The 11,131-nt window shown below is 34.7% G+C and overlaps 3 protein-coding genes and 1 long non-coding RNA gene across 5 annotated transcripts; all 4 read right to left on the bottom strand.

Annotated features, from left to right (window-relative positions):
* Positions 1-84: 84 nt before the first annotated feature.
* On the bottom strand, positions 85-2,341 carry LOC110009587 (uncharacterized). The gene is made up of 3 exons (XR_016322525.1): positions 843-2,341; positions 606-752; positions 85-514 (listed from the first exon to the last, which is right to left on the bottom strand). It is a non-coding gene; the product is annotated as an uncharacterized LOC110009587 (long non-coding RNA).
* Positions 2,342-2,745: 404 nt separating this feature from the next.
* LOC105635346 (gibberellin-regulated protein 1) lies at positions 2,746-3,827 on the bottom strand. Of its 2 annotated transcripts, none has more exons than XM_012218413.4 (3): positions 3,325-3,827; positions 3,185-3,227; positions 2,746-3,071 (listed from the first exon to the last, which is right to left on the bottom strand). In XM_012218413.4, exons 1-3 carry the CDS (start codon positions 3,400-3,402, stop codon positions 2,890-2,892), a joined length of 303 nt encoding a protein of 100 aa, XP_012073803.1. In that variant the 5' UTR covers positions 3,403-3,827; the 3' UTR covers positions 2,746-2,889. The 2 variants fall into 2 exon arrangements, with proteins under 2 accessions (XP_012073803.1, XP_012073804.1); XM_012218414.4 differs by having other exon boundaries at positions 3,185-3,224; positions 3,325-3,772.
* Positions 3,828-3,953: 126 nt separating this feature from the next.
* Positions 3,954-4,660, bottom strand: LOC105635345 (gibberellin-regulated protein 1-like). Its single transcript, NM_001308685.1, is given in 3 exon segments — positions 3,954-4,302; positions 4,408-4,453; positions 4,544-4,660. Coding segments are annotated over 3 exon segments (312 nt in total). The 5' UTR covers positions 4,628-4,660; the 3' UTR covers positions 3,954-4,120.
* A 2,222-nt stretch (positions 4,661-6,882) lies between these two features.
* LOC105635344 (ER lumen protein retaining receptor family protein) lies at positions 6,883-10,693 on the bottom strand. Its single transcript, XM_012218410.3, has 6 exons — positions 10,186-10,693; positions 9,224-9,423; positions 8,068-8,208; positions 7,769-7,849; positions 7,336-7,460; positions 6,883-7,255 (listed from the first exon to the last, which is right to left on the bottom strand). Exons 1-6 carry the CDS (start codon positions 10,406-10,408, stop codon positions 7,207-7,209), a joined length of 819 nt encoding a protein of 272 aa, XP_012073800.1. The 5' UTR covers positions 10,409-10,693; the 3' UTR covers positions 6,883-7,206.
* Positions 10,694-11,131: the final 438 nt, after the last annotated feature.

The following is an 11,131-nucleotide window of genomic DNA, read 5'->3' as shown; positions in this document are numbered from 1 at the left end:
ATTTAAAATCACTTAAGTAAATCATATTTTTGATAAATGGATACACAGCTTCAGAAAAATTAATAAGTATTGCCACTTCTAAAATTAATTTTGATATATCAGAATTCACAAGAAATCTAGAAATGAGGCAAATATTCAATCACAAAAATCAAATATAGTCCAACAATAATATATTACATATAGTCCATTTAATACTTGGGACGTAGATTCAAAGTTATCAGTCGTGCACTTTGGAAGCTGCCTTTCCTTGCAATTTTTCGATGATCTTTCTATGGTTCAAAGCAGTCCAAGGCTGTAATTCCAGATACGGCGAGCTCTCCCCAATCGCAACAAAGCGCTTTAAACAAGATTTAATAACCATCTGCTCAATTGCAACAGCATTTCTCAGCAAATATAAAGCTAACTCAAGTTCAGTTTCAGTGCCTCGAAATCCACCAATTTCAACTTCTTTCAACTCAGTAAAATGGCGTTCTGGGATTTCTATATCTGTTCTAAATTAGCTACTTGATTCTATCTGTAACAAGTGCCATAACATCAGTTTGTTTGTGAAAAAATGGAAATGCTTCAATTATCTACTATAAAGGAAAGTAAAGATGATGACTAACCGTCAATTTGAATATTTGAAGAAGAGGGCAGGCAATTATAACAGGAATAAACTTCCGGACGTCATAAGTATTTCTGCGGGCAGATACAAAGCATTCCAGTTGCTTCAAATTGCCAAATCTTGCTACGTGAATAGGCATATCAATTGGCTGGAACAAGACATGAAATAGTCTCAGACAAATAGAAGACATGCTTGAACAAAACTTGATATGACCATGAAATATAAATAATTTGCATACCGGTGTAATAGAAAAGGACATATATTAAAGATTGGATTTGAGGAACAGCAGTAGCAATTTTATTGCATAAGTCGACTGGGAAGCTTCCACTGCAAGGCTTCTCACAGAAAACATTTCCCAGATTGGGAACACTAGAGAACACAATGTTAAAATTTTTTTCATCACTGAAAACCTCAAGCGTGGTGAGATATGTAGCAGAGAGCTCAATCTCCTCCAATCCTTCACAAAAACGTGCAGTCAAATTCTTCAGCCATAGGAATGGGCCGTGAAAACTCAAACAGCAGGACAGAAACACTCGGCCAATCTCAGCACTTCAAGATTACAACACCTTGACAGAATAAATAGCAGTATACTTTGATCCAGTGGGATAGATATTAAACACATGTAAATCATATTTTCTAGAATACCCCTTCAAACTCATGTCGTTTGCAGTTTGACGTACCATAGCATGAACAAGAATTCTCAGCTCCTGAACACCCAGCTTAACTGCAAAAGTGATCCATCGATTAATATCTGAAGCAAACTTCCTGCCAAGGCAAAAGGCCGCTCTAAAGGAACAAATTTTCTGACCTTTATACTGATTTAAGTACTTATTAACACCTTGCACAAATGAAGGTCTACATTGTCCACATTTATGAACTTCCTCGACATCTTAACCATCCCAGTTAAAATCTAGGTTGATCTCGGCAAAAGCCCATTTACAATCAAAGTTGAGCTCGGACCCTGGTGGAAGGAGCTGCCACAAACTTGGATGCCGCCATCCTCTTGATAAGACTCCTGTTTTAACAGCGTCTTTCGTGGTCAAATATGATAAAACTGAAGAAAGAATTCATCTGGAAGCTGACTGATGCGATCTTTTCTTGAATTTTCTTCAGAAGGCGTTCTTCCAAGTAGCGAAAAGAAAGCATGTGTAAAATCGGATAACACAGGCTGCAAAGCCACTTTACCGAATGGAGATCAATGCGAGTTTCAATCTGTGTCAGTGTTGATTTTATCACAAACATTATAAGAGTTGAACAATAAATTTAAATCCTCAAAGCGATTTTCTAGATTTCAAACACAAAAATAAAGCAGAAAAGCCCTCAAATAGCTGTCTCACAATATATATGAACTGGGAGACTTTTGAAAGAACAAGAAAAAGTTGAAGGAACAGCATACGTCGGTTAGGCTCAGAAACCTAGGGTGAAAATATGCATCAGTCTATTATTCTCAAAATCCTAATTTGCCCACAAAATGGGCTTTTCTATTGGGCTGGGTGGGCCATGATATAGGCATGTTTCAAGAATTTCAAGCATTGTTATTTATTGGGTTGGCTACCCTGAGTTTTTGGCCGTTAATCCGTTATTGGGCGTTAATTTTTGAGAAATATCATTAGAAAAAAAATTTGAGAAATTGCATTATGTTATTAAGATCACATAAAATTTTAATAATGTTAACTTTTTTATATTCATGTACACAAATACAATAAAAAATTGAATAAGAAAATAATAAAATGATATTGTTCAAAAAATTACTCATAAGATGAGACACATTTAAAGTAGTAAAAGCTAGGGAGACTTGTGTCTTCCACCGTGGGTTGTCGTGTTGGCGTAACAGGGACATGCATCACAGTTACCGGAGGTCCCCGGCGGAACGCAGTTGCATTTAAATTCAATTTCAATGAAAACGTAATATTTGTCTAAAGATATAATTTTCGGTTTTTAAATTCATATTTCATCTTCCCTTTTGCTCGACTCATGCTTTACACAAGTTTCTTCTTTATCTATTGAAAAAGCAATAGGAAGGTTAAATCTGCAAGTAAAAAACACTTGGAACTATCTGGAATATGGTGGTTAGCAGTTAGCACATGTTTAGCATGCTTCATGGAGCTTGTTTAATGTTGCTTTTAAGTTTACATCTCTACTTAATTATTTATTAAGATACGTTTTTCTGGCTTAATTAGCTTCTTTGATACAGTGGCTTAATTATCTTCTGGCTGGCTTCCAAACTTGATTTATTTCTTTCACTATTACACATTGTTTATACAGGTAGAAAGAGGGGTTTAGGTTCAAGGACACTTGCGCCGACCACCGTGAGTAGTCAAGCTAGCGTAGCAGGGGCAGACCTCATGGTTGCCGGAAGTTCCCGGCGGAACACAGTTGCAGCGTGCACAGCAAGTCCCACATGCCCTATGGCATAACCTTTGTCTCGAAGCTAACCGGCACCTATTACTACAGGCGCTACCACAGTCTAGATATTCCAAGAAAAAGAAAATAGTAATTAATATTATTATAAGTAAATAATACATAAATCTTTAATGAATTGAATTCTACATAGGGATCGATTAATTAAATAAACATTACCAATTTTCGGTATAGGACTCGCATTTAGATTTGTGTTTTCCTGCTACAAATTAAGCAGTAGGATCATGCAAAGAAAATAAATATTACAGTATAAGAAAAGAAATCAGCAGAAAAGAAGATAGTTAGAACATAAACGTCACCGTTTGAGTAGCTTTGGCGAGCTGAAGAACGAAGAGAGAGATGAAGAGGGAAGCGAGCAAGAACTTGGAGATGACCATCGCTTTGAGCGTCTAAGGTTTAATTGGACTTTAATTACTAATTAATTAATTAATTATATATATATATATATAAAGATTAAAGAGTGAAAGTGAGAGACATGGTAGAAGAGGACAATTGCATGGTGTGCACGCGTATGGAAGGCAAACAATAGTGGCAGATGAATGTCTAGATTTGTGAAGAGCATATCAGGTGCATGGAAATTAATCCTTAAATGGGAAAAAGCCAATATTAAGGATATGCACGTGATGCTGAATTACCTCATATATTATCTCTAATTCCAAAGTTTGTAATTCAAATTCAAATATAATTAAAAAAATAAAAAGTATATTTTTAACTAAAAATTTCAATATAATTAAATATTTTTTTAATTCTTTTAAATTAAATAGTTATTAAATTATTTTTTAATCAAATATTATAAATTTTTATAACTTTTATTATATTTTCACTGACAAACGAACAGAGCATATGTTGGTTTAATTTGAATACAGATAAAATTTAGAAACAAACGGAACATAAAATGTACAAAAATTTATGAAATTGCAATGCGCTAAAATAAAATTATTCTATTATTAGCAATTATTTATTCCATATAGAAACAGAAAGAGATACAGAACCAAAGTTCCATGAACTGAGGAAGTAAATAAGAAAATATAAGTGATCACCCCATACATATATGTGCGTGTGAAAGAGATAATTTGCGTCTTAAAGCAAAAGGGTTCAAGGACACTTGCGTCGGCCACCATGGGTAGTCAAGCTGGCGTAACAGGGGCAGGCCTCATAGTTACCGGCAGTTCCCGGCGGAACACACTTGCAACGGGCACAGCATGTCCCGCATGCCCTCTTGCATAGGTTTGGCCTTGACGATAACTGACACCTGGCTGTGCAAGCGCTACCGCAATCTGATCGATCATCAAAACATCATCATGTAAATTAAACGTCACTTAGTTAATTAATTTGATCATTTGATAATATTAGGGTTCATCTTGCGCTAAATCTTTATTTACCAATTTCCTCAGCGGGAGAATTAGTTGCGTCTAGTTTTGACTTGACCTGCACAAGTCAAACAGCACCTCCTTTCTGTCAATATTTAATAGTAATCGAAACTAAAATAAGCAAATGGATGATCTAAGTGAAGCTTACCGTTTGATGATCAGCCTCAGCAAAATGGAGAAGAAGAAGAAGAGAGATGACAAGTGAAGCAATCAGAAGCTTGGAGAAGGCCATAGCTTTTCCTGTTTGTCTCTGAGACTTGGGACACAGAATAGGAGAAAGGGTGCGAAGGTATTTATAGGCAGAAGAAAGTGATGACGAGGGAGAGTAATGAATAAAGAGGGTAGGTGAAGATGACATTTAGAATGGGGAAAGCAAAATTGGCATAAACATTATAATTAGAGTTGAGTTGTCAGGAATAAGTGTTATCTGGTGGAGAGTAGTCTTTCTTTAGAATCATCTGGAGTGGGGAAGAAAGCAGTGTACTAGGAAAACAGCACAGCCACTTTTTATTTCATATTATTATTATTTTTCGTAACAGTGGACCAGAAATAACAATGGTTGATTCGTTTCTCATACGCGGAAATCATAATGTAACCGATATATATATATATATATATATATCGTATAGTATAGTCCAAACTTGAAAATTATCGTATTGTTTACTTTGGCACAGGGAAATCTCTGCTGCTACCTAACTCTATCAATCTCTAGGAAATAATTGGTTTTCTATTTTTATATTGGAGATTGAGATATTAAAAGCACACTGCACTCTTAGAATACAATAGCCGCACACCCATGGTATAGTATTATTTTTCTCACACGGAAACTTTTTCAAGGAACAAAATATTAAAATTTCAATTATTATCAATATATTTACTCTAAAAGAAACATATAATTTTTTTTTTATAATTTATAAAACTTTTATGGCCTGACGTTTAATTTGGCCCCTTGTAACTAACCATATATTAAAACTTAAAAAAGTAATGAAATTGAAAGCCTAATAAGAACCTCTCGTCAGCCGCTTTTGGCCAGATGGATAAAGTTAGACCACAGCTGGGTTTTGGTGGGTAGCGAGAGAGGGATAGGTCCCTGACACTCCTGGACAAAATTTTGACCTAATAAAATTAAATTGATCTCATAAATTTATTTGATTTAAATAAATTTCATAAACTTTATCTTTAAAATTTTTTGATATAATGTATTAGGATTAATAAAAATATATTTTTTAAATACATTTATGCATGATAATAAATTTTATAGTAAAAAGAATTCGAACTCAAATCTCTCACTTCTCATATTTTCTACAAAATATAATCTAAGAACACGTGTATAATCGATATGATTGCTTTCTCGATGACATAGAACTGTGCATATTAGGATTGATTCCAGTTCAGCATGAACTGTATGAGACTTAATAATCATAAAGTTTCAATTAAACCAAAGTTGAATTCAACCCGGGTCAAACATGTTGCTAGATATTAAACTTTGACTGGGTCGACTCGGATTTAAGTAGTAAAATTACATCTTTCATAAGGTCATATAACTACTTGATAATTTAATTTTTATCGAAATGAGGAATTATGATTCACGAGGAATTTTCATTTTCAGTATTTTACTTAATCTTTGTTATGAGAAACAAAAAATAAAATTGAATTTAAAATCACTCCTTCAAAATCTTTGTACCAAACGTATTTTGGTTTGTCCAAAGTGGATGAATAACAAGCACTGCTTTTCTACTCAAATAAACAAAATTAATAGTAATAATTCATAATTAATTAATTAATTAATTAATTATAGGATTAGCTTTTAATGTTTCCTTCAAAGCAACTGCACCAATTATTGTGTTTAGATAGGCATTGTAATTCTTTGCTGGCCAACCTTGAAAGAAGAGAGATTAGGACACCGTACATATATTTTGTCTCTTTATTTATCCAAACTTGAATTGAGCGATCAGCGATGTGTGTTTGATGTGATTATATGCATCATTCGACTTGAGTTTTACACGTGTACGTATGTGATGCTATAAATGCTTACAAGTTGCTACCGCTCGATCATATCTTCTTCTTTTTCTCTTTTGTCTTTTCGCGTGAAAATTAGAATTGAATAGCTCCATTCACTGTATGATTGCTTCATAATTAGTGGCTGTGGCTGAGACTGAGAATTGCTCATCACAGCTTTATGAAGTTTTAGGCACACTGATAATATACAATGCCAACTCCATTTTGACTTTTTTTTTGGCCTCTAATAAATTATTGTCAATCTTTTGGAAATTTTACCTAATTTCGATTCCCTTGTTGGCTGGGCACACCCAATTGGCAAGGAACTTGTTTTGATTGGTAAACCCATTTTGAAATGATTCGTTTATGTCAATGCGCAAATCTGGCAAAATCAAAAATCAAAATGACTTCATTTCCATTGATGAGCGCCTGGGAATTCTTACTAACTATATATGGTTTTTGCTTTACCAGAAATGACAGCCTCAGCGCTTGATCAAAATCAATAGATTAGGACGATAAATATTGTCACAGACATCAGAAGCATAACTAACAGACTCAGTTAAAAGTTAAACACTATCACATCATCAATGGAACTGATACTCTTCAGCAAAATATTTCTACTAAATTACTAAATTTTGACAACAACAAAATCCAATGCACCCTAGATTTTTAGTCACCTATTACAATAAACTCTAATTGGCTGCAAAGGCTAACTAGTATAAACTATCCAAAGTGCTCCCACAAGTTCAAAAAAGCAGGCTACGCTGTCCATGGTTCGATATATGCGGATGCACTTCTGCATATTGAATTAGCTTACACCACTCCCGATGGAAGACGTAGAACAAGCTGTCCACCGACCAGACTGCATACCGCCAATCATATTTTAGATGAAGCATAACGATGTATATTAACATCATGGAAAAAGAATATCCGTTAACCCACCTCTTGACATAGTAATAGCAAAAATCAGCAAGAATGAATGTCTGGACGACCTCTGAAAGGAGGACCATTGGAGGCCACAATCCATAGCCTAGTGCTGTCAGAAGGCGTCCTCGAGTATCCAACACCTGCATGAAGAAAGAACATGAACATTACCAACGTTGCAGCTTAATCAAAGTGTGCAAGAGCATACAAATTTTGGTGTCACAACTCAAAGGGAAGATTAATTTGAATAAGCTAATATACATGGTTCACAAAAAAGATTAGATATTATCATTGAGTTAAGTAACAAAAGACAAACATCCAAAGGTACATGGAGGAGCATCATGAATAGTTGAAATATGAGAAAAGTGATTTGACTCGAAGTTGTTTATGCTTCAATGTAACAAACATTCTCATGAACGGCAAATTTAAAGCCCTGTGCAAGTTATCATACCTGCAGCACCCAATGTGCACAATTCAAGAATCTCGCTACTCCGAGTGCAAATACATAATGTGCTGTGAAAGGTTCAACAATCTGAAATCAGACAAAAGAAATATGAGTAGAAGTAGGCCATCTACACATTATTAAAGAGTAAATACATAAATAAACAACAAGGGTTCAAAGGGACACCAGTTATGAAGAGAATTTACATAATCATCATGTGATATTTCCAACTTATGCTTTGGAGAAGCAGTAATGCACCATCACCCAATGACAAAAAGCCAATAGGCATGCATATCTTATAATCATACCTTTGTGTTCTGCATGACCCGAAGCTGAGGCAATACTGAAACAGCTTCCAGATAAACACAGAAAGCCCAGCAAATCCTGTTCAATATATGATGATGTGTTGACGGGTGAATAAGGAAAGATAGCACGGCACAAGGTATCACCTGCATTGAAGTCAAAAAAATAATGACTCGGGAAAAGATAAACATATGGAAGATAAAAGTTAAGAAAATCAAACTACATTATACTTGTCAGTATTGCTTTTTAATGGCTGGTGGAGCCAGACTCTAAAGCAAGTAAGAATAAGAAAAGAGAGAGGATGAGGAAGAGTAAAAAAAAAGAGAGGGGGGGGGGGGGGTTGGTTTCAGCCTCGTTTGCAAAATCAAATGAAGAATTATTATTGATAGTAATGCTAAAATCAAATAGATAGCAATCCAAAAGCAAACCAAAAGTTCATTTAGCATGTTGGTCCAACCAATTATATAGCTATACGATCATCCTAGAAGGCTCTGTTTTAGACTCATTACAAGAACTCAAAGCACAACTAATTCATAACAGCTTCTGGGGAATATTAAAGTTAGGGATATTTGACCTACAAGCTAGAGGTAACTGATAGTCCGATACAAATCAATAACAACAACAAAGTTAAACTTACATGATAAACACACCTGATAGTCAATTCTGCTATTCTTTCTTTAACACCCAGGGTAATTAAGCAAAGGCAATGTCCATAAAAATTTTGAGACAGTGAGACATGGATGACAAATATACTAGTGTCAATACGACAGCTGTGAAATGCATGGAAATCTCACATCCCATGGAATTCCCATTAAAAACATCCTATCACCGGCTTATTTAAGCCCAAATGTGCTGTTACCATGTTCAAGAGATGTTTTGCAATGTGTGTGAAGTTTGAGAACAACCAGCAAAACTGATATTTAAAAAACAATCTTTATGAACAATCGCTAGTTAAGGGAAACAAAATGCCTTCTGTCTACATGGAAATGTATGTCTCTGAAATCTGAACTCCTAAACATACTCAATTGCACATTAGAATACAATGTACATTCAACAAGGAGCAAACACGTCCAACAATATTGGAAACTTAAAAACAGAATACACCTTTTTAAACATAATTCCAACTAATGATCAGTCAAACAAAGGTGCAATAAGGCTCACCACATAGTAGATTGCAAAGTTGTCTTTGTCATCCATGTAACTGGACCTCAATTTGAAGCGAATCATATAAATCACCCATAGAGTTGTAAGCAATGTAGCTGAATCAAGTAGTGTATGTATGTCATATTCCATGACAAAACTGCAATAGAGTCTAACAGCTAGAAATAGAGCCGTCAACTCCTGTGATTTCAGTGAAAGTCCTGCATAGAACTAAAATTTGTGAACCCATAAAGAACCAATTACGGCAGAAGATATAATTAGTGGGCAATATTTATCAAAAAAACTAAGCCAAAAAGAAATAGAAATCACTACAAAATATTATAGAAGGTCGCAAATATAGTAAACTTTTTGGTTGGCAACCCAACTTTATTTATTTATGAAGTTTTCCATTTAGAACTATGTTCATTGCACCATTCATGTCTATTACATGATAATATTAAATTGATATTGGTTTCTTTCGTAAGAGCCACTGATGTTCTAAAACAGGAAAAAGAGACATCCACTATTTTAAATTTCCAATCTATTGGCCGGAAAAAGTACGCCAATCTCTGTCACATTTCATGTTTAGTGCAATTCCATCAATGTAGATTGTCGAGTGCCCCTCGAGTTTCGGGTCTTTAATTTTAGATTCCACAATAAACCAGGAAGAGCACAGAGCCTACTATAGAGACTATCTAGGGTTGAAGCAAAATAACCACAGTATTTTTAGATTATCAAGAGTTGTCCGTAATCTTCCAAAACAGCATACCATAGAGACTACCAAAACTGTCATGTCAGAAACAAAAACCGAATCCCCATTTTACTTGTAAGAAACGATCATATTAACATAAAAAGAAGCTAAATTTTTAAGGTATGCAAACAAAACCTAGAAAAGGAAAACTCATTAGAACAACCTAGGAGATAAAAAATTCCAAGCTATAGAAAAGAGAGGTTAACTAATTATATAAATTAGTTTCTCTTACCAGCGCAAGTCTTTTCCTTCATGAGCTTGTAGATTAAGACAGAAATTCCAACGGCATGAACAGCTTCAGAAGCAACAAAGAGGTTATCGTGATCGTGAACCACCATACGAAGAAAAACCAAAGCCACAATCCCCGAAACGACTGCTAAAAAAGTCTTGATTTTCGGCGGTTGCCGCCGTATCCATGTAGCCACTGCGTGGATCGGCCTCTTGCTCGCCTTCATTTTTCCTCCCTTACCTCTATCTTCTACTTTTATCAATCAACGAGCTGCAAGGAAGAGTGAGGCTGTGCTGAGTTGGAGTGAAACAACGGAATCGATGATATCTGAGTCAAAGAATTAGGAGAAAGCTAGGAGGATGAGGATTTGGGGAATGGAACTCAATTAAAATGAGTTAACTAAGTAGTTCGTTGGGAACACGTGTAGTTGAGCAGAATTGGTTACGAGATGAAAGTTTGATATTTGGGCTGCTACAATAATGAATAATGGGTAAGGCTGTTCAACAACCACCATTGTTAGATAATGCATAGCCCACTTTGAACTGTAAATAATTTCTTCTTGTTTTTAACCCAAACGACATATGTGTACACTGACATGGCATCCATCTAAAGAAAAAGACATAGCACCACAATCCCAGTAGTTGGATGTAATAATTAGTCCAAATTGCTACAGATAAATACCTACTATCAACTAATGGATAGCTTAAATTCCTCCATTTTATCTATATTAAAGATTTAAAATCAATCAATAGTCAAACTCAAACTCACTTTCATAAATAAGTTATTTACAAATTTATTGATGAACTAACTCATCTATAAAAATAAAAATCTAATTTTTATTTTTAAATTGAATAATTTTTTTTGTACATCAATTTTAGTTTTAGTAGAATAAACTTTGAATAAAATAAAATAAAAAATTCAAGTGAAGTGTGGAACATAATTCTAAATT

Source organism: Jatropha curcas, chromosome 9 (genome assembly GCF_041381405.1).
Source record: "Jatropha curcas cultivar XTBG-Jc1 chromosome 9, XTBG_Jcur_1.0, whole genome shotgun sequence".
NCBI lineage: Eukaryota > Viridiplantae > Streptophyta > Magnoliopsida > Malpighiales > Euphorbiaceae > Jatropha > Jatropha curcas.
The sequence above is the reverse complement of the archived record's forward strand: the minus strand, read 5'-3'. Positions and strand labels throughout refer to the sequence as shown.

Excerpts from the sequence above, each read along its gene's own strand:
- LOC105635346 (XM_012218413.4), bottom strand. The coding sequence starts at position 3,402 with ATGGTCATCTCCAAGTTCTTGCTCGCTTCCCTCTTCATCTCTCTCTTC. Across the intron at positions 3,228-3,324 it reads TCGCCAAAGCTACTCAAACG|CAGGAAAACACAAATCTAAA; the intron begins GTGACGTTTATG and ends CTTAATTTGTAG. Across the intron at positions 3,072-3,184 it reads GAGTCCTATACCGAAAATTG|ACTGTGGTAGCGCCTGTAGT; the intron begins GTAATGTTTATT and ends TGGAATATCTAG.
- LOC105635344 (XM_012218410.3), bottom strand. The coding sequence starts at position 10,408 with ATGAAGGCGAGCAAGAGGCCGATCCACGCAGTGGCTACATGGATACGG. Across the intron at positions 9,424-10,185 it reads GAAGGAAAAGACTTGCGCTG|GACTTTCACTGAAATCACAG; the intron begins GTAAGAGAAACT and ends AGTTCTATGCAG. Across the intron at positions 8,209-9,223 it reads ACTTTGCAATCTACTATGTG|GTGATACCTTGTGCCGTGCT; the intron begins GTGAGCCTTATT and ends ACTTCAATGCAG.